The sequence below is a fragment of the Dermacentor albipictus genome, chromosome 2 (assembly GCF_038994185.2).
Source record: "Dermacentor albipictus isolate Rhodes 1998 colony chromosome 2, USDA_Dalb.pri_finalv2, whole genome shotgun sequence".
NCBI lineage: Eukaryota > Metazoa > Arthropoda > Arachnida > Ixodida > Ixodidae > Dermacentor > Dermacentor albipictus.
Genome location: NC_091822.1, coordinates 168,709,554 through 168,731,344, shown reverse-complemented (window position 1 = coordinate 168,731,344; position 21,791 = coordinate 168,709,554). Strand labels below are relative to the sequence as shown.

Genomic DNA, 21,791 nt, shown 5'->3' with positions numbered 1-21,791 from the left:
CCCCAAGCCATTGGCGACAGACGAGAGTTATACCTCCCGTTGGCGGTAAGCCATGTGGAATTCGGAGCTTCCGATCAGGATCTAGGGAAGAAAGGCGCTGGTTTCTAACGCCTGCCGAATTCCATTGGGCCAAGGTAAGCTCGCGATCAAGCGCACGGAGATTTCCCGCTGCGTCTGTTCTTGACAGCGGGATAGCAACGCAATCGGCACTGGCATGTGAAGATCGAGTGGCCGTGTCTGCCTGCTCGTTTTCAAGGATGCCACAATGACTTGACACCTACTGAAATACGATGTCATGTCCTGTCTTGTCTCTACTGACCGAGGGTAAATTTCTCCTGTGTCCGCGACAAGTCGCTCGTTCTTTGTTTCTTTCGTTTCTTCATTCATGTTCAGCCATTGCATCTTTGCTTGCTTACGGGGGTATGAAGGATTCCTGATGATGAAAGTTTCGTTTCTCTCGCCCGACTAGTCGCCAATTTTTTCCGGTATGAGCCATTGCAACGACCCACTTAATAAGAGCTCTGCAAGCACGTATAAGCGTTACTGATTGCAGCGACTCCGCTGGTGCGTGGGTCCATGGCGTAGTGGTTTCACTGTCGGGCTTCTGTGTTAGAGGTCCTGTGTTCGAATCCAGCCGTCGAATATTTTTATTAGTGTTTATTTATTTATTTATGACGCTGTACTTCCTTAAGAAAGATCACTTGCAAAGTCACGAAGCCGTTTAAAGCTAGAAGGTCGAAGTTTAGGCAAATCCACTCACTACCTATCATTGCCAAGGTGGCTGAACTAGCTTGCCCTGCTTGCAGTAGCCGTGGACATTAGCGCCACAGTTTCATCTAGTAATTGTCTGAGACTCTGTGATATGCAAGCTGTAAGAGCACATCAGGTGCCACACGTGTAACTGTGTTGTGGCGTCGCGGCACAGCATGAGGTCCCGTGGGAGCAGAGTATTGCGACGTTTTGACACTTTTGACACTGAAAAAGAAAAGCCTGACAGGCTTTTCTTTCGAGGAGCCCTTATGGGTTTCCTTTGTAGCAATTGCTACGATCGGGCGGATGTCTCATTTCCCCTTTATTATTAACACCATTGTTACGAGCTTAAATTATGCATTGCACCTTAAACAGTAGACGTCTCACACCAAGCTCGCAAGATTTGAGCGCATTCGGAGTAATATAAAAGTCGTATTCGAACCGTACAGAGTGGTGATGAATTAAACCGAAGCCCCAGAAACGTCTGCCTCGTGTTGTAACGGAAGCCGATCTCAAAGGCCACGCTTTTGTATACTGGAAGCACCAGAAGCGATTGAAGGAACTGGAAATGCCTCGTAGCCTTCATATGCGCCATTTTGTTAAATGGTTCGTGGCGGTCCACTGCTGCTTTTTTACCACGCGAGCGCAGGAATTGCGGGCACGGTCTTGCTGCTTGCGCAGGAATTGCGGGCACGGCGACGGCCTTGCTGCGCCATCGCGTGCCAGAGCATGCGGAACAAAGCGTCTCTTTCGGAACTGTTTCGGAGCACACAACACAAAGCGGTGGCCCCACACTTCCTGACGTCACGCAATTGATGCTAAAATGGCGGTCGCTGTCCGTGCGAGCTTGGCGCTCGAAAAAAAAAGAAACTGAAAATAGTCGGACGTCCGTAGTCATGGCCCCTTAAAGGTGAGCGCAAGACACGCCACACGTTTTTTTTTTCCCCGCCTTCACCGGGAGAGTTGGTATAAGTTCATGGCTGCAACAGCGCCACTAAAGATAAGTCAAGAGAAAGTCGAGGGCAAGGTACGTCGAAGAGCGCACTCTGGTGTCCGTTCCGAAAGTATCTAACTGGTTTCTGCAGGCTTCCGACATCGAGGTGTCCCTGGTGTTGCGAATTATGGTGTTCGCCATCGGGTCCTGCGCCACCTACTTGGCGCTGTCCGTGAATTCCGTGTTCCAGCTCTGGCTGCTCTGCTCGGACATAGTCTATGTGGTGCTGTTCCCGCAGCTGATCTGCGTCCTCTTCTTCGAAGATAGCAACACGTACGGCGCCTTCTTGGGTGAGTCAGAAATTGTATCATGGACTACCGACAAATGTGTTGGCGTAACGTAAATTTTATTATGAAGTGCTTTGGAGGAGACTCGATCGGGGAAAAAATTAAAGGTAGTGCATATAGATGATGCTCTTTACATTCTCTAGCGATTATCTTGTGCCCGCGAAGTAAGTAAATTTTGACTTATGCACAACTGCGTGCCACAAGTCGTGTGTGCCATTCGTGTCACGACCTAAATCAAAAGTGCCTGTCGGGATTTATCGCTCACGGCCAACGCCGCGGACGCCGACGACACCGGCTTTTCTGGGACACGAGCTCCTAAACGCTGTCGCGTTAATATCAGGAGGTGGCCCCGAGACCCGATAGCGAACGCTATAACCTGCCACACCAAAATGACCCCTACGTCGGAAGCGCACAGGAAGCTGTTGGGTATACTAGGAACTGAGATGCCAGTGTGCTCTCCAAAATACCGTGTTTATACGAGAAAAAGACCCGCCGTCGTGTGGGACCAGTACCCCGCCATGTCATTATTTTTTATAACGGCGCTTTCACCCGAAGGCGAACAATTGAATGCGATAGCTAGTTTTATCACCGCGCTCGAGTTCCTCACACACGTAAGCCAAGCCTGTATCTTCTCATTTTTCTTGAATAAGTGTTTTATTTATTCTCCCTCGGATATGATGGCTAACCTCGGAGACGGTGTCTTGGCAATACAAGGAGACGACATGTCGGCGCGACGCCGCACTAGAAGCAACCTGTTGCAGTAACATCACCCCTGGAAGGTAACCAGGCGTCTCACAACGCTCACGCGCGATGAGGAACGCCGGCAGCAGGTGGTGGTGGTACAAACTTTATTTAGTGAAGGCCAAAAAACGAAAAGAAAATTAAGATGCCGCCGTTCCGTGGGTTGCCTTCAGGCTGCCGGTCGTGGCCACCAGATCATGCCTGGCGGCGACTTCCGCTGCCCAGATCGTTAGCCGTAGTTGGACATCCGGCTCCGAGCTGGCCAAAGCAGCCTCCCACAGCTGCGGACTAGATACATGCGAAGAGGCGGGCGGAGAGTGTTTCGGGCATGAATAGAGAATATGAGCATAGTCTGCTTGTGGGTGTCTGCAGAGCGTGCATTCGGGTGAGAAGGCACCGGGGTGAATAAGGGCAAGTCGGGCAGGAGAGAGGAAAGTGTGAACCTTCAAATGGCTCACAATGGCTGTATGCACTGTTGGAGCTTAGACAGGGATTTATGAGGGGGAGGGAGGGATAGGTGAGAGTTGCTGTAATGAAGGGCGATGTCAGGGAAGGTGAAGAGGGACTCACGCGTGTCCACCCCGGAGTGGAGGGGGCCAGCTCGGTCTGTCATCTCGCAAGCGATGGAATTTGCCGCCTCGTTGCCAGGGTGCCCCGCGTGAGCCGGAACCCAGAGGAGCTGGATACGACGAGAAGGGGAAGGGGAGTGCTCAAGAATACTGAGAGCAGAGGAGGAGATGCGACCCTTCGCAAAGTTGTGGACGGCAGCTTTGGAGTCGCTGAATATGAAACGGGCCGTGGTAGTGGCAATGGCGAGCGCAATAGCTGCTTCCTCGGCGGCAGTGGAGGTGGTGGCAGGTGTAGTGGCAACGGTCAGGGGGGAAAGTGTATGGGAAGTGGGGGCAAGGGCTTAGGCGGGGAAATGCATGGCGCCGCATCGACATACACAGCATTAGACTGTGTGCCGTACTGGCACCAGAGGGTAAAGCGCGGGCAGAGCGGCGGGAGGTGTGATGCTCAGGGTGCATGTTCCTGGGGAGAGGGTTGACAGTGAGCGTGGAAGATACAGAGGAGGGTAAGGGGTGGGTTACACTGGCAGGGGACACAGGGATCAAGCGGAGGGAAGAGAAAGGGCTCTACCGGAGGGAGTGCCAGAAAGGCGGTCGATTTGTGCTCTGCGGTGGGCCTCCACAAGGTCTGAAAGAGTATTGTGGACGTCCATCACCAGCAGACGAGAAGTTGGGCGTAGGTAGGGAGCGCAAGGGCCGACTTGTAGGCCTGGCGAATGAGACAGTTCACCCCCTCTTCCTCGGCGCGAGAGAAAAAGAGATAGGGGAGGGAGCAGACAAAGCGGCTGAGAACGAAGGCCTGGACAAGACGATGGAGGTCGTGCTCATGCATGCCGTGGTGCCGGTTAACGACACGTCGAATAAGTCGGACGGTCTGGTGGACGGTGGCAATTAGGCGGGAAAGGACGGCAGTGTGTTTGCCATTGGATTGGAGAAGGGAGACCCAGAATGCGGAGGCAGGAGACAGAAGGGACGAGGTGCACGTCAATAATGATGCTAAGGGTGGGGGACGAGGTGGGGGCCGTGCCTCGAGCCGGGAGGAGCAGAAGCTCCGACTTTGACGGTGAGCAGGCCGGCCTGACTGCGCGAGCATGGCCCGCAATCAGGTCCGCGCCCGCCTGGAGGACGGCCTCCATCTCTCCAATATTTCCGGTGGTCACCCAGAGGGTGATATCATCGGCGTAGAAAGCATGGGACAGTTAAGGAATGGTAGAGAGAGTGCGTGCCATGGGAGAAAAGAGTGATGTTGAAGAGAAGGGGGGAGGGGACGGAACCCTGGGGGGTGCCCTGATTTCCAAGAGGGAAATTTAGAGACGACAGGGGGCTGAATGAAATCTCAGCGGTGCGTTGCGCAAGGAAAGCCGTGATGTAACCAAGGATATGAGGACCCACGTTAAGGGTGGTAAGAGCATCTAGGATGGCGAAATGGAGGACGTTGTCATGTCCAGCCATGCTTTCGTCATGTCCAGTGCCAAGACCGAACGACTGTGCTTGCCGTGAAAAGGGTGAAGAACCTCTTCAGAAAGCTGGAGCATGACGTCATGGGTAGAAAGGGAAGGACAAAAGGCGAACATCGAATCGGGGAAAAGGTGGATGTCTTCTAGAAAGTTCTGCAAGCGGTCGAGAAGAACGTGTTCCAAGAGCTTACCGAGACAGGAGGTGAGAGAAATGAGGCGCAGATTTTTTATGTCTATTGGTTTACCAGGTTTGGGGATGAAAGTTACCTTACCGTGGGTCCACTCGGAAGGAAGAGTGCTTTCATGGAAATGTTTGTTATAGAGTTCAGTGAAGACCTCGAGGGATGGAGTGTACATATTACGGAGGGCATTGTTAAAGATTTCGTCGGCCCCCGGAGGTGGTGCGGAGCTTATGCAGCGCGGCACGAACCTCGCCCGTCGAGTGCAGAATCAGGGTTGCCGGTGTAGGCTGGCAGAGAGGAAGGGGGGTTAGTGCAGAGATAGCGATCACGAAGAGCAAGAAGAAAGTCGGAATCAGAGAGTTGAGATGAGTGAAGGAGGTGCGTCACGTCCCTGCCGTGCGTGGCCTTGGAATGCGATGGGTCAAGGAGGACACGCAGGAGAGCCCACATATCCCTCAGCCCGAGGTTACCAGCCATGCGCTCGCAGGTCTGGCCCCACTGCTGTCTGGTGAGACAGCAGCAGTGCTCCTCTATGTTCATTGCCTGGCGACCAAGGCGCAGGCGCAGCGAGCGGTTGTGTTTCTGGGAAAGCCAGCAGCGGTGCAGGGAGTGATACGCCTCCCAGAGGTGCAGGAGGCGACTATCAGCCGTGTATGAGTGAGGAGGGGTGGGGACAGTGGAGGTGGCAGAGGAAACATCCTAATGCAAGTTGGTGGTCCACTCAGTAAGGTCTGATATGGAGGTAGAGGCTTGCTGCCGCGACTGGTGGAAGCGATCCCAGTCCACTTCCCCAACCAGGCGCTTGCGGGAGGAAGATAGGGTGGTAAAGGAGAAAGAGATGGACAGAATATAGTGGTCGCTACCGAGAGAGACCCAGGTGTTCTTCCACACCGCGTCCGGGATATTTTTGCAGATGGAAAGGTCCGGATTAGTGTTCCGCTGTGCGATGGAGCCAATGCGGGTGGATTCCGAGAAATCGTTAAGGACGGTCAATTGTTCGCTCTGCATGAAGGTCCACAGCGCCAGGCCCTTCCTGCAGTTCTTGGGGTAGCCCCAACTTACGTGATGAGCGTTGAAATCCCCAAGAATTAGGAGCGCGTTCCGACTCGCGCGTGAGATGGCGTTGCGGAGAAGGAGGAGGTGGAGAGCTGCAGTTGTGCGGGGAGGGCTGTATACATTAAGGACAAAAAGGCTGGCATCTTGCCGCCGCCAGGAAAGGAGTTTCAAGAAGAGGTCAGTGCACTCCAGAACGTCGAGCGGATGCTCGATTGCCATGTAGGTGCGATGAAGTAGCGTGGCAACGTTCGGAGGTGAAGAGGAAGCAGGGTGGAAAGCTGTGTAGTCACGTAGTTTTACTGGGTTTTATGGGGAGAAGGTTCCTTGAAGGGCGATGATAGCGGGGAGGTCGGAGGGAGGGATGTTCTAGAGGTGGAGCTGCAGCGTGTTCTGCTTTGCGCGGAAGCCGCGACAGTTCCACTGCCTGAAATTAAGGCACGGGGGGTGTCTGGCCATCTTGAGGCTGGGGTGCCCCTGCTGGTGCAGGGTGCTTGGGAGATGAGGATGAGGGGAGAAGGGATGAGACATTAATGGTTGTCTGGGCAAGATCGGCCTCGAGGGAACTCTGGCGGGCCTCCATTTTGGCCACGCGGTTGTTCATTTATTTGAGCCATCCAGATCTGCGTGTCCGTACGCAGAGCTGTAATGGCGGCCCTGAGGCGTCGTTCCTGTGCCTCCAGAAACGAGGCCGTGTGGCGGATGACAGCCTCAATTTCCGGGGTAGGGGCAGGTTCGGTAGAGGAGCGGCTCTTATGTGGAGGGCTGCGGGAGGGGGAGGCGGCACGAGAAGTCGCGGCCAAAAGGAGGTGGACATAGGGGCGGGAGAGTGATGGTTTGTGTGGTTTGGTGAGGGGAAGATGTGGGGTGGTGGGGGCGCGCGAGCAGCACCTGCAGCTGTTCTTTTAGTGGGGCAATCTCTTTGCTCTGGGCTGCGATTTGAGCTTTGAGCTTTTCTTTTTCAGGTTCGGGTGTGGTAGGCTGCGATCGCCAGGTCACCTGGGAAGCAGTTGATGGGGTGTCAACGGGGGCTGGATGAGCGGGAGTCCTTGGCGGATGGTGTTGACTGCGCTGAATTGGATGGCGTCGACTTGGGACTGGATGTGAATGGGGAGGGACCACCTCGTTCAAATCGGAGCTTACACGGGTGGGACCCTGTGAGGTGTGTGCCACTGCACAAGATGCACTTAGGAGTGCAGTCAGGGGGGTCCCGCGCCGCGTGCACAGCTCCGCAGCGTGGGCGGCGTCCGGACCTGGGCTTGGTACATACGTCGGAGCGGTGACCATGGCTCCAACAATTGACACAAGCTTCAGCCTTGGGGCGGAAGAGGTAACAGATGAACAGGCCGCAGTTGAACACCGCGGTGTGAGCGAGTTCTTTCGTGCCGACGAAGGTGATCAGGATGGACCGGGTGGGACCCGTCTGCCTTGCGTCAGCGATGGCGTAAGTGCTGCTGGGATTCATAGCATGCAGGTCCTCGATTATCTCCTCTTGGTTTTGATTGTCCACGGCGTTGTAGATTATGCCGCGGAGGCGGTTGTCGGGTGCGGCCACATAAGCGCGCAGTGGGTACAGCTGGGTGGCGAGACGCAACGTAGAGGTATGGGCATACTGCCGGGTGCGTTGCCCCGAGGGCGTACTGACGGTGAAAGAGTGGTTGTATGGGTTTATGCGTACGTTGTCCTCGGCACGGGCGGTGGCGTGCTCAACGCTGGCGCTAGAACAGAATGAGGCAAGGAGGGCCCCATTGGTGGTCATGCGGAGATCGAGGCCACCTCCAGGGCGGAAGGCGATCTTGTCGTCTTCCGCTGGAAGTCGAGGCAGCGGGACGTGGCGGCGTAGGTGGTGAGTCATCAGCGATGGCGGGGGTGCCATGGCGGACTTGAGGTGGCCGTTCGTGGCTGAAACGGCTTCCTGTGGATAGGCCGCTTGGAGCATTGGGGACCAGCGCGTGTCGTCATCTAATTCTTGTTGGGAGAAGAGTGTACCGTCGGCTATACATTTCATATCGGCGGCTTCGAGGCAACGCGAGCAAGTGTCGGCGCAGCGGACGCCGGTGCAACGCTAGGTGCAGCTGCGCGCTGCGGGCGAGGTGGCGTTGCGCCGAGTGTTAGGCTTAGCTCGGCGGCCTCGTGGCTGGTCAAAGATGAGGCCCTGGTGAAACAGTGGTCGGCGGGTCCGGACAAATGAGGTGTCAGGAAGGTCCTTACATCTTCGCGTGCTCGGTAGCAGAAACTGGAGGACATCCCGGGCGAGATGCCAAAACCAGGAGAAGAAATCGCGGAGCCCATGCGAGGCACGTACGAAGAACGCCGGGCGTGGCTTGCGTCTGCGTCGGCGGCAGCGTCGGCAGCGTCGCACTGCGATGGTGCGCGAGACTGGGAGACCGACGCAAAATCGTTTGGCGTTTGTCCGCACCCATTAAACAGATTGGATACATTTAGCTAGAGCATTACCGTCAGTTACGCTCGAACCACGATGTGGTGTGGAAGCATGTGCTCTCCAGGCACACCAACCCGTTTCGCACAACGTTTTATCCCAGCAGCGGAAGGCAGAACGGCTCAGCTGACCTGGCTGCTGTTGCAGAGCGGCGATTGAGCGGGTCGTGACGTTGCGTGCACATGCTTCCGCCGTTTTTTTTTTTGCTTGCAAACGCAGTGCGAGTCTCTAAACTGTTGCAGCATAAATGACGTCGATTTAACTACGAAGGCGGTGTGGCATGTACGACGACGATGGCATATGACGACAATTTGACATGAGTTCTGCGCCACCAGTGGCACTGTGGCCCTGGTTAACATCCCTTTGTTAAAGTCTTGTAGGTCAGGGCGCAAACGCACCAGAAAGTGTGTTTCTGAAACGATCACGATGGTACGACGACAGCGTGACGATGAAGCACGAGAAGGGACGACGGCGAAGGCGTGACGACAGCCGAGAGTCGGATGACGAAGCTTGGATGAGGACGATGTGACGACCACGAGTACATACCTAGTGACCCAAGCTATTAGACAACTTGGGTCACCGGTTGGGAAAACGGTTAGGGGCAGGCGCAGACATAACTGCCGGAAAGTATATGCGAATTATCTTAAGAATGATAATCGCAGTAATATGAACATTAACAATAACCACGAAGAAAAAACAAGTCTATGAGAGAGCATGCATCGTAAGGCATCTAGCCTTTGCAAGGCAACCTCCTCTGACGCCTTTCTCTCTTCCTGTGGAATCATGGGAAATGTGCACATCGCGCGTTGAATCTTGGGAAGCACGCCGCGCGGCTTGGTTCGAGGTACGTTTGATTGCCGCTGGCCGCCGTTGTACCGTGCCGCTCGCTAGCAGCATTCGGTGCGATTGGTTCTCGGCCCAGATACCAGAAAACGTGATCGCCGTTGCAATGGCAACACTACCTCCGGTGAATCCGCACGATTATCCGCTTGTTACAAATTACGATGGTTGCAGCAGTAATAGCAGTTGAGGAATCCAGCACAGTCCCTCTGAGTGACTAGAAAAAACTGCTTGCCTTCATGCGCTTGGTTTCTGTTTTCATTATTTTCTTTTTCATTTTACTTTTCAGGACTAGCTTTCAAGATTTTCACGTGACGCTACCTCCTAGATTATTTTCTTTCCACTATGACAAAAGCAGCCCATTTCGTTACAGTTGTGCGTGAGAACCTCATTCTGCTAAGTCGAGGCAAGAAAGGGCTTCTCGAAACCGAGCCTACGTGCTAACACGCGTTGTGAGCACGTGCGTGTGTATGCATGTATGTGCTCGCATGTGTTTTCCGATACTACGACGTGCATATTTATTCAATCCTTGCCAGTTATGGGATTATGCACTATCGTTAATTGACGCACCTTCCAGGCATGCAGTACCGTTCACTTCATGTCGTATTTACCATGCAATTGCATAACGCGCGTGAGTTCTGGACACATCTAGTGGATACCAATGGACATATACCGCTAAGCTCTGTACGCGCTCAGGAACAGTGCAGATCCATCCTGAGCCTGACGCGCGCACTCGCAGCTTTCTTCGTCAGCGTCGTCTTCCGCTGGTTGTGCGGCGAGCCGTCGATGAACGTGCCGGTGACCATCAGGCTCCCGATGTACGACGAGGAGCTGGGCCAGCAGTTTCCCTTCCGGCTCACCTGCATGCTGCTCGGCCTGCTCACCCACCTGCTGGGCTCGTACGGCGCCTCCTTGGCCTTCCGCAGTGGCTGGCTGCCGCAGAGCTTCGACGTCTTCAAATGCTTCGCCTCGCTGCGCCACTCCGAATCGAGGCAAGCGACCAAGCACAGCGACCATAGCATCGGTGCGTCAGCCACCGGCACCGTTGCGCCGCAGCTGGGCGGCGAATCGAACGTGAAGAACGAAGTCGGGGAACCGTCGTTGGCCAAGGACGACGACGTTTACAGGCACTGGAGAACGATCATCGTCAACCCTTTAATGAAGGGGAAGCCCGGCTCCGTCGTCGCTTCACCGATCACCAAGAAATCGAGCAGCAAGCTTGCGAGAAGAGCCGATACGGCGACGGGCGTCGCGATCCAGCCGGAGAACCTCGTATCTCCCGTCGCGTTTGAGGCGAAGGCGCCGTCGAGAACGGACAGCGCCAAGTTCCCGAGCTCCGCCAAGTTGGACTCGTCGAGCGACTCGAAGGCGTCGGAGAGCAAGCCAGAAGGCAATCAGGCCACCCAGCCGACCAAGGCGCCCCCCCTCAAAGTGCGCCGTTCCAAGAGCCGGACCAAGATCGAGGCGGCGACGTCGGCGGCGGGCAGCGTCTCCAAGAGCGACAGCGAGCCGCCCCAAGACGGGGGATCGCGAGAACAGCAACGTTGAGGAGCATCCCGCAGCCCTTACCAACGATGCTTGCTCCGAAGCGTCCTTTCTTCTCATCGGTGGTCGCGCTATTTTTTTTTCTTTGTGCTTACGTATTTTAGAGTAGCTGTGACTCAGAAGGACGAAGCGGCCGCTGCGAGGGCGACACGTTACCCGCATTCTGCACGACGGCTTTGAGCGGACGATGCCGGGCTCACGTCTAAGAGGCGGGGTTCGTGTACGCGTGGCCATCGCCAATATTTCGCGTTAAAAAAAGAATGCTGTGTGCTGACCGATTCGGCGAACATATGCATGGTTATCACTCCTGGATGAAATGGCATCCAGTGGTTTTCGCCACTGGATGTCATTCGAACTGGCCAGTACTGCTACTAAGGAATAGGGGAACACTCCAGTGGATTCACTGCTAATTCCAGATTCTTTTTTTGCTTAGTGTAGTTCAATTTCCATGTGATGCAGCGGGTAGGTGAACCTTTTTGAGGCGGGATTCAGCATTTTTCCAGCTGGCAATGAGTGCTTTTAACAGCTGGAAACCATTGCGATTGCCAGCTGAAAGATTATTTTAGATGAGAAAAGTTACAGCTGGCAGATATTCCTACCTAGTAATCCAGCAGTGACTGGAAACATTTCAGCTGGTGCAGCATATATGACGGGCTTCATTGCTGCTGTAAATGTGAGAAAGATGGGTGAGAGAGCACTGGCACAGTGTTTGGCCTCTCAGTATTTTCTGTTCAGCGTAGACAACTTCGTTAATGTGCCCTGAAGCGAATAATGAAAAAAGTCAATTATTTAATCTGTTCAAATAGCTATCTGAACATCACTGTTTATTATGCAGGTTATTTCTGCCTCTTTCTGTAACCCATCTGAGAAGGCTGAACAGAACTGTCTGTCTCAAAGGTAATCTACAGAAAAAGACTGTTGGTACAGGTAGCATGCAATATCCCGTTCAGCCACCGATTCCATTCAATGAAAAATCGCGAGAAATACAGAATGTGGACTCCATGCGCAAACTCTCTGCGGGAACGTCAGATACATCAAATATTTAAAGTCTAGCATACCTAGAAAGCAACAGTACAGCTACTTGATACTGATATCGAGAGTACACACCTGGTTGTCTACATTTAAATTCGATTTACCAAAAAGAAACTTTACGTACATTATCCAGACTTGCGGTGCAGGTCCAATGAGAAGTGTTCCAAGATGTTTGCAGCACAATCATTTTCATCAGGGATTTTGCGTTTCATGCACTCTCTTGATGCGCACGGTCATGCACACAGGACTGCCTTAGGGGATACAAACAGGGCTTTTTTTTTATTATGTCTCGGCAGCGACAGACACGGCGCATGCTACAAAAAATTGAAACCGTATTCACTCGAAAATAGGTCAAACATAAAGATAGGTCGACCTCTGTATATCAACTCGCCGAGAAATAAATACAAAAAATTGAAACCGTATTCACTCGAAAATAGGTCAAACATAAAGATAGGTCGACCTCTGTATATCAACTCGCCGAGAAATAAATATATATTCGAATTATATATATATATATATATATATATATATATATATATATATATATATTCATTTCTAGACCCCTGCATTTTTCGAAAAGCCAAAAAAAAAGACCCTAAGAAAAAAGACCGTAAGCTCCTCTGCCAAAACTCGCTAGTCGATGCCACAAGCTGCATCCTCGTCGGGAATGTCCAGAGAAGTCGTCCTCTCCGGGTGCTCCGTAGAAGGCGCCCTCGACCTCCTACGAGACGTCGTCCTCTGTGTCGTCGAGCGCGTTCGGTATGTATCATTTCTTACGGCCAGAGTCTGGACGATCTGCAGACTGGCTTTGCGACGGGCGCGACGGAGGAACTCCGTTAGTTCGGCACTTTGCTAGCTTTGTTCCATGGTCACAAATATAGGTCGATAGCTCATTATAGGTAAGCTTAAAAGAAGAAAAAAGAAAACTAGACCTATATTTTAATGAATACGCAGATGGAAAGCTAATGCTAATGTTTCTGTAGACATTTTGGCAACTGGGCATGTGTGAGTGGGTACGTGCCGCTCCTCAAGGAACCGATTTTTTTTTTTCAATTAATAAACTTCTTTTTTTCTCTTTCTCTCTAACACTAACTTGGGTCACTGGGTGGGTATGTACCACAAGATATGTGCTGCCCTTGGGTCTCTGGGTATGCGCCCCTGGGTAAGTTGCACTCATCAATGAACGTATTTTACAACTTGGCGCCTCTCGGTATATGTACGTCTCTGGGTGTGTGCCGCTCTTCAATGAATCGCTTTGATTAGAACTTTGGTCACTTGGTGTGTGCCACTAAATATGAACCGCGGCTCAATGATGAAGAAGTTATTTAAATTTCTTTCGCGCTGGGCGGAGTCTAACTCGCGTCATGCATATTCGGACAACCTTGCCTGAATGGGTATATATTCACAAACGCGCCTCTCGGGAACTTCGCTGCGGCGGCGCCAGATGGCGCAGCGTGCGCAAAGGTACGCGCGAAAGAAGGGGGCCCCTCTTCCTGCATACACGCCTCACACGTGACGCGTTTGGGCGGTCGCACTACGGTGTGTCGATGCAGTGCGTCACTGCAAATCTCGTTAACGCCGTCATTCGTCGTGAGATGGGTTCTGCCGGATTTTCCTTCTTCCACAGTGGTCGGGAGAGCATGGAGGGGGAGCTACCAATATCTATACTATGAGCTGAACACCGCCAGGAGAGTCCGGCAACCGTGTGCAGGACACCTTCCAAAGCGACATCGCACTGATGGCGTCCGAATGGACGGGCAGGGGCGGCGTCAAAGCTAGATTGCCTCGCCGAGGCCAGCTGCCCGATACGCCGTGCTCTCTTCTATAGTTTCTCTCTTCACAATTTCGAATAGCCGATTGGATGCCCCTGGCGTGACGTCAGTGCCACGTGCACGGATAACAAGGTGGGTGGATGAAGTTTCACTGAGAAGACACAAAGCCGACCGCGTTCAGTCCCACAGAAGAGGGGGAAGAAGAAAAGCCGCGTGGGCTTACGGTGGCGCCCGCTTCTCGCTTTCGCACCACTGGGTTTTCTGTGCAAGCGAACCGCGTTACAGCCCCGCATCCGAGCCACTCATCGAAACATGTCACCTGTCGAATACTTCGGGCACGTGCAAAGTGGTGTCGAATACTTCGGTCGCGTGCAAAGTGGAAGCGGAGAAGACAACCACGCTGCCCAAAGGTGAGCCCGCTCCAGGCGTCGTTTCGTGGAGATGTAGCCGTTATCAACGAAAAGTGCCAATGTTTTCATCCTTGTGAGACGTCCCTGCTTCAGGTATGCGGGCTTTGTTTTATGCGGGGAGCATCGCGCGGCAGAATAGTGTCACGTGCGTTAGGGAACATTCCCGCGAGGTTATGGACGCCATGGTGGGCTACCACAGTTTCCACAGTGCCGTTGATGACAAGCGGATCGGCATATCGCCCGCAGCTTTTCCAGTATTCTAGCTGAAGAATGTTGCGGAAAGTGCGGTCAGACAATTGAATAGAGCCAAGCGATGGGTGGTGTTCCTTCCGTGTTGTCAAAATAATTGCTGATTGTTTGTAAAGTGCGAGCCAACAAGCTCACCTGACAACCATCGTACACTGAGTTCGGATTCATGTGAATTGGACGCAGAACTTGAAATCGCATTGAATCAATGACGTTCTGATTTCCCGTTGTTTCTGTAGACATTGTTCATTACTTACCATAGCGTAGAGCATAAATTTACGGACAGGAGAGACAAAAAAACGAAGGAACACGACACGTGGCTGTGTTGTGAGACGTCGATCACTTGTGCCATTTGTCGCGTCACATCTTCTTTGCTTTGTCTGTAAGCTTAAGCTCTGTACGCTGCAGTAACCCTGCGCCAACTAGCTCAGACGAAACCGTTTTTGTTCATGCTCAGCTGGCCACGCAGGTTCCAGCCGGACCTGGAGCTTGTTAACGCCACCGTGACGCGCGCCCGGGGCACAGTACCCGGGGACCGCTCCAGGTCTGCACGTCAACACGATGTCATCCTGCACAAACTCGCTCCGCCGTCCCGACGCGACAACTCGTCGCGCGTTGTCTCATCCGAGAAGGCGACGTTTTCGGGCGTTCGTCGCTCGAGCCAGGACGAGGAAGGTCGGTCCTCGCGTGCTACAAGAAAGTACAAGGCTCTTCCACTGCGTCCTGCTGATGATGTCCTGGTGGTAGCCGAATGCCACGTTCGACGCCGTCCTGGCTTTCTCGCTGATCGTGTCTTTCAACGATCACCCGGAATCGCCACTGGGAAAGCACTCGGTGCCTCCGGCTACCTCTGCGCGTTATGTGCGGGTCACGTGTGCGTGCTAAGCACCATTCGAATAGGCTTGCATTGCATGACCTAAGCCGTACGGGCATATTTAATGAAAATATACACTCTCTTATATCAAAAAATATTGCAGTTGCTCCTTCTTGTCTCTAGTGCGGGGCCTATACTGTTCGACAGAACACTTGAGCTTAGGCCGCGCGCGAACTTTTCCTTCTGACAAGTGGAATTGCCCGGCCTTGCATCAAGCGACTGGCGGTTGGTGGCGCTGGCGCCTTTCTAAAAACATTTTCCTATGCATCATAGCATTGGAGGTGGGCGAAAACCGAATGGTTCGAATTCGAATCAAATACGAATAGTACGTATCTAATATCGGATCGGATACCGAATATTCAAACGCAGACGCACAAATTTACCACAGGAACATTTGCCCCCATATAATTAGATATCACGCTTGTACTCACTAGTGAAAAAGAAAAGACCGCTACCTATCAGGTACAATTAGGATCAGTTCTAAACACAAGATTAGTACTTACCAATGAAAATAGCTGCAGGAATAGTCTCCCAACGTCCTTAAAGTGTGGTTGCAAACAAGCTATAAGCTTTAAAAGAATGAATGGCTGTTGTACGTACATACATGCATACATGCATACATACATACATACATACATGGTGTCCCAGCTACCTTTAGCCAGAGTTTCAAAATATACGAGTGCTACGAGTAGTACATCCTCCTTATTCCCCACCCTACAGCGGAGCAGTGGGAGATCCAGCTCACCAGCTTAAAATCCCGACGACCAGCGTCAGCTGGTGAACAGGACAAAAAACGGGGTCAGGTCACATGGCTTCCTGGAGCGAGGAAGCCACCCGCAAGGAAGGCGACCAATCAACTACTACTGCTCTAAATAAAGTTGGACCATCATCATCGTCATCATACCTACTCGTTCCTGGCCTTTCCCGCAAGCACAAAGCATTAATAAAGGGAAAATGAAACATCCACCCAAATGTAGCCAATTGCTACAAAGGAAACCCATACGGGTTCTTCGAAAGAAAAAGCCTCGTAGCTAAGAACAATTCGTCCTGGTCCGGGACTCGAACCCGGGACCACCGCTTTTCCGGGGCAGCAGCTCTATCATCTGAGCTAACCAGGTGGCTAGCAGACGGCAGTCGAATCCATCAACAACTCGAAGCAACTACGAGGCTTTTTGTTTCGAGGAATCCGTATGGGTATCCTTTGTAGCAATTTGCCACATGTGGGTGGATGTCTCATATTCCCTTTATTAATTACTTCTCTCCATCTTGCTGGTTTCCGCGTAACTATTACATCAAGGAAGGAAGGAAGCAAATAAACTTTATTCGATGTGCTGCAGGCCACGAGCTTTGTGCTCTCATGGAGTGGGCGTCTCCCACGACGGAACCAGGAGGTTCCGTCGGGAGGCTGTTCTCTTTGAGGCCCCTGCCTTTGAGTAAAATTTTCCTAAAGATCCCCGTGACCTGCGCCGCGTATTCTTCTAGCTTTTTGATCGCATTTGGCGACGCCTCCAGGGAAACAATTATACATCACCACACTGGATCTACTTACCACAGACGAGGGACTATAACGACGCCCTCTGCAAAATTTGTAAGCAAGAAGGTACGCTAGACCATATAATATGGAAGTGTGCTGGCTCCCCAGGGGCCAAGGAAAACATTGACAGTAGAGAAGCCTGGGAGGCCTTGCTCCAGAGCGAGGCTGAAGACGACCAGCGTCGAGCAATCCGCCTGGCCGTTGAGGCCGTGAAGACTCACCGTCCTCAACGCGCGGGGACTGCTTCGTCCTCCCCCCCTACCTGTATGTAGGTTAAGAGGCGGGCACCCCAGCTCGGTGGAACAATAAAGTTTTCAATCAACCAATCAATCCGTCGGGAGGTTTGCGTCATTGTTGAAGGAATCATCATCGTCGTAAAGCACGCTCTTCGCGCGCCTCGTTCTCACCGCGTGCCGGCCGTCACGGGAGTCGTTCACGCTCGCTCGCTGCCAGCGCAGATCGGCTCATCCGAACATTCTGACTTGATTCCGCTTCGCTGCCAGCGCAACTGCCATGGGAAGGAGGATCAGCAGAGACGCCAGGCGCATCTCTCTCAGCGGTGAGATCACGCCCTGACGCGACTCGGAAACCGCCGTTACGGCCCCTTCGAATGGTCATTGCAGATAGATCTATACGTTCGCGTCGCGGTCGCTCATGTAACGCGGTTTTTCACGTCTTAACTGCGAGCTGTGCGGGAGCTCGTAGGGTTATAGTCTGGCTCTATCATTCCTACTGACGCACAGTTAGCCCCGTGGTAAAATTATGTGACGCATTTCACTGGTCCTTCCCGAGTCGATCCTGCGAAGCCTCACAGGCCATTTCGTGCATCCATACCGCGACAGTATAAGGACGCTCACATAGCGTGAACAATGTCACAATAATGCTACTTAAGTGATCTGAATATGCGAGGCAGTTGCACTGTGGTCTTGCACGACCGCCAGGGTGCTCCGAAATGACCAAACGAAGATGCAACTGAACGTACTACTCGTAGCACGGGACGTGGTGTGCTCTTTATGGAGTCGTCAGCAGAGTTGATACGTATGCTATTTATTTTTAACCGTGAGGTGCCAGCGCCGTTTTGGAAACAAAAGCTGACGGGAGCAGTGGCCTGCCACCTTCGCGGATATGTCCTAGGTCGCGATCGGTTGTCATCTGCTCCTGCGAATAACCTTTAGCGTTATAGCTTTTTTTTCCCCCTGAATATTGGCACTTATCTTTTGAACCACCGTCGTCGGCCGCCATCGGCTGTGCAGAGCTGGCAAAGCGATGGAGCTGGAGCCGGGCAGACACATCGAAGCGTGACACGTCGGGTATGCTCAGCTACCTGATGCCGTTCTACCTGTGCCCCGTGCTCTACCCCGGCACCAAGGTTCGTTACCACGTGATAGTAGAAGCTGGTATTACTCAATTAGGTGCGTTAGTCTGTTGGCTGTTGGCTGTAGGTAAGCGGGGGAATAGGTATTAGTGTATCGCTATTGTAAGAATGGCGTATTGAAATCGTAAAACGGGTGTGTGTGTGTTTCTTTCGTGTCCTTTGGCTCGTTTCGGTGCCGTCTGCTTTGCGTATACTTGTCGCGTGTCTGCAACAAACGTTCAGCTGAAATACAGCGATCCTTACCGTGCGGTCTGTTCCTGTCTGTGTCTGTTCTTGGCGCCGCGCTATACACCACAAATGTGTGGAACTGGGCGATGCAGGAAAGCAAGTGCTTCTACTGCGTCCTGCTGATGATGTCCTGGTGGCAAGTTCGCCCCATTCCCAGGCCAGTCCTGGCCTTGCTGCCGGCTATCGCCTTGCCCCTGCTCGGCATCATGGGACACGAGCAAGTCGCCACCAATTATTTCTCGGTGCGTTGAGAGATCGAAGGACGAACACAACGTAACGCTGCGTCAAGACATCACGTTGACAGGTGTACGGTGATCTATAAATGTGCGTTAAAATGACGAACAGATGATAATCGGAGAAGGGGTGTTGGACGAGGCATAGGTAATGCGTCGAACAGATAACGGGTGATGTATACTAGGGAGAGACAGAACGGATATCTGCGTCCACAACTTGTACTCGTCTAGCAAGTTACCAATGCGTTATTTGTGTACGTTTTTTTTTCACAAAGCGCAAGTGCATCTGTAACTTAAGTATTCTCGTTAAACTTGATTGTGCAAACTCTCAATCGCGTAAGAAGCCATCTTTCCGACGCATCGTCCTTCCGATCACTACAAACGTGACATGAAATCGGATGGCTACAGTGGGCTCACCTAAAACACCTGGCACGATGCTGCATACAACGTGCTAGTCGCACCGACAACCATGTCCAGCACGTTGCGTCGCACGTCATATCGGACTCCACGCTGCAGGATGTGCCTCCTGCAGGCATGTGCGCCAAAGTCGTACGATCCGTCGGACGATGTGTCAGGAATATTGGCTGTGCTTCCACTACTGGGCCCCTTTGATGATTTCTCCCTGGTAGACCCTGACCACGGTGTCCCTGACATCCCGAGGTGGTGCTTTCAGCCAATCAGCGTTGCGTATGCAGCGTCTCGGTCAACCCTGGACAGTCCGGGACGACAAATCAAAGAGGTCCACTGTTGAAGCACGTTAGGAAACGTTTGAACTCCAATGCGTCGTGTTGTGGTCTCCTTGACTGTAAAACTGGTACAGTGCAACATAGAAAGGAAGAAACAAGCCGAGCCGACGAGATGAAAGAATACGGCGCCCTATTCTTTCATCTGGCCGGCTCGGTTTGTTTCTTCATTTCTATGTTAGGCTGTACCAATTTTAGAATACAATGCCAACTCGCCCAATCCTCAACCCTAGTGAACTCCTTCATATTGGGCGGCGCGTCCTTTTGTCTTTTTGCTTCTCGCGGTCAGGTGGACGTTCTGACGGCCCTGCTCCTGCTTTGGCTCGTGCTGGTGAGCGACGAAACGTCGACCGTCGGTCGGCTCAGCTACGCACTCGTGGGCCGCTTCGGAAGCCGCGCCGGGCCGGTGCTCGTGCTGCTGACGGCCTCGACGTTCGTGGCCTCGCTGGTGCTGCCGCAGAGCCTCGTGACCGTGTTGGTCACGTGCCTCGCGGAGCGCCTCTGCAACTTCGTGCGCAAGGAAGGCCTGCAGGACGCGCAGCGCTGCCTCGACCGCGCCGTCGCCGAAGACACCACGGGCCGACCGTGCGATGTGCGTGCGTGGCTCGGAGAGCAGCTATAGTTTGCCGATTTCTTCCAAACGATGCACCGACAAACAAAAATACATGCAAACGAATTAATTAATTAATTAATTAATTAATACATGGATTAATGAATGACTGGATGAATGAATGAATGAATGGGTGAATGAATGAATGAATGAATGAATGAATGAATTTATTTCCATAAATATACAAGTTTATGGAGGATATCAGGAAAGAAGTTGCAAAAGAGCAATTTGACTAGTCCCCAAACCTTCTCGTGACAGCAGCAGCAGAAAACAAACAGATGGCAAAAAGGGGGGGTAAGAGAGAAAGAACAAAACAAAAACAATAAACGTTATCATACAAGTGTTCATACAGCAGATAGCAATAAAAAATACATAACTCAATAAAAAGAAGCCTACTTATACAGAGATTAAAGGCTAATAGGCACCAAAGTAAATTATTAACTCGTTCTTACTGCAAGAAAAAAACATCAATACCATCGTTTATTAACTTATTTAATAAATGCGGTAAAGTGTATGAAAGCTTTTGTTTCGCATCGTTGGTACGTGGGTATGGCACAAACCAATATTCCGGAAATCTTGTAGCATAATAGCTTCTATTTCGTGTCAAGTTGGCTATAGACCTGGTGTGGTTAATGTTTTTCTGGCACTCCTTACAAACACCGGCGCTTCTCCTAAATAGCAATGATTTGGTGAGAGAAACCGCACACGTTGTACTCGTAAAGGTACGAGCGCGCATGCGTTTACAATACAGCACCTAAAAAGAATGTGCAGCCTTCGTCAAAAGTATGCGGCCTACTCAGCGCTTTCACCACACAAATGTCATTGGGATGCGAGGTGCAGTTCCCGTGGCGCTCCTGCCACTGCGGACGTATGGATGGCGAGCGCGCGAGTAAAGCTAGAAATTGGGCTAGTTAGTGTTCGTCAATCTTGTATTGCGCTGAGTACAACTGAGTAAAACTGGTAACCAGGACGGGAGACCACAGAAAAAGGCGACAAAGCGCAATCTACGAACTGGTCTATTGTCAATGAAATCTGGCCTATATACCTGTTCTTTTGACTCCCCTGGGTGTTGGAGCTTGCATGGCGTACCCCCAAAACACCATTCAACAGCCTGTATAGTCAGCCTGCGGTCGCAGGCAACGTATTGAATTTACTTTTGACATGAAGTGTACCTTTTGCGCAGTTGTACCTTTCTCGCTGTATACCCTCGGGCTTTTATTATTTTGTTCTTTTTTTTTAGTGCAATGTGTTGCGAGAAGCGCGAGTTCCAAGGCCCTTCTCTGTTAAATATTGAACACGTATGACTAATATGTAGGCAATTAAAGCTCAAAGTGTGTGGGTTAATTGTGGCCTTCGCAATGAATTGCGAGCGTATGCAAGTGCTCCGGAGTGTTAGGAGTGTTTTACGAGCGGCGCGCAATTTAGGTCACTGCCCTGGCATGGCGTTTTGTTCTGACGATGCACACGCAACTCGGCCCAAACTTCGCTTTTAAAAAAAAATGCGTAAGCATTTCCATGCTTACCCAACAAGAAAAACCACCCGTCCGTCCGTCACCCAAGGCGATAGCTTTCAAGATAAGAGCCCGCAGCAGCGAGAGTCTTTACCTTCGTGCTGCCTGTCGCTTCAACGTGAACGAAGTGGCGGGAACTAACGAGAACTAGGCGCTCACGAAGCTCTCCGCACACGCCGCACCCTGACCCTTTCGCAGATCGCTTTCGAGATAACGGGCCCGCGAACGCAAAGCGGCGAAAGCACAGCGCGCGAAGCTATCAGCAGTCGGTACTCTCTGTCCGCATCGCAGATCACTTTCAAGATTCGGTCAGCGTGGCTGTGCCACACGCAGCCGCAGCCGCCGGAGTACGTTTGCTCACGGTT

At 52.2% G+C, this 21,791-nt stretch overlaps 3 protein-coding genes across 5 annotated transcripts in view; 2 read left to right on the top strand and 1 right to left on the bottom strand.

Annotated features, from left to right (window-relative positions):
* Window positions 1–12,304, top strand: part of LOC135910649 (high-affinity choline transporter 1-like) — a 42,865-nt gene extending 30,561 nt beyond the window's left edge. The window contains exons 8-9 of the mRNA XM_065442669.2: window positions 1,836–2,034; window positions 10,053–12,304. Of these exons, the coding sequence (XP_065298741.1) occupies window positions 1,836–2,034; window positions 10,053–10,861 (1,008 nt within the window). The 3' untranslated portion in view covers window positions 10,862–12,304. The remainder of the gene's footprint in view (window positions 1–1,835; window positions 2,035–10,052) is intronic.
* LOC135900901 (uncharacterized) overlaps window positions 1–21,791 on the bottom strand; it is a 435,375-nt gene that overhangs the window by 2,175 nt on the left and 411,409 nt on the right. The gene's annotated exons all lie outside the window — the stretch shown is intronic.
* LOC135910651 (uncharacterized) overlaps window positions 17,136–21,791 on the top strand; it is a 33,099-nt gene continuing 28,443 nt past the window's right edge. For all 3 annotated transcript variants that reach the window (XM_065442672.2, XM_070534408.1, XM_070534407.1), the window contains exons 1-4: window positions 17,136–17,285; window positions 17,980–18,095; window positions 18,422–18,571; window positions 19,595–19,897. In XM_065442672.2, the coding sequence (XP_065298744.1) occupies window positions 17,240–17,285; window positions 17,980–18,095; window positions 18,422–18,571; window positions 19,595–19,897 (615 nt within the window). In that variant the 5' untranslated portion in view covers window positions 17,136–17,239. The remainder of the gene's footprint in view (window positions 17,286–17,979; window positions 18,096–18,421; window positions 18,572–19,594; window positions 19,898–21,791) is intronic.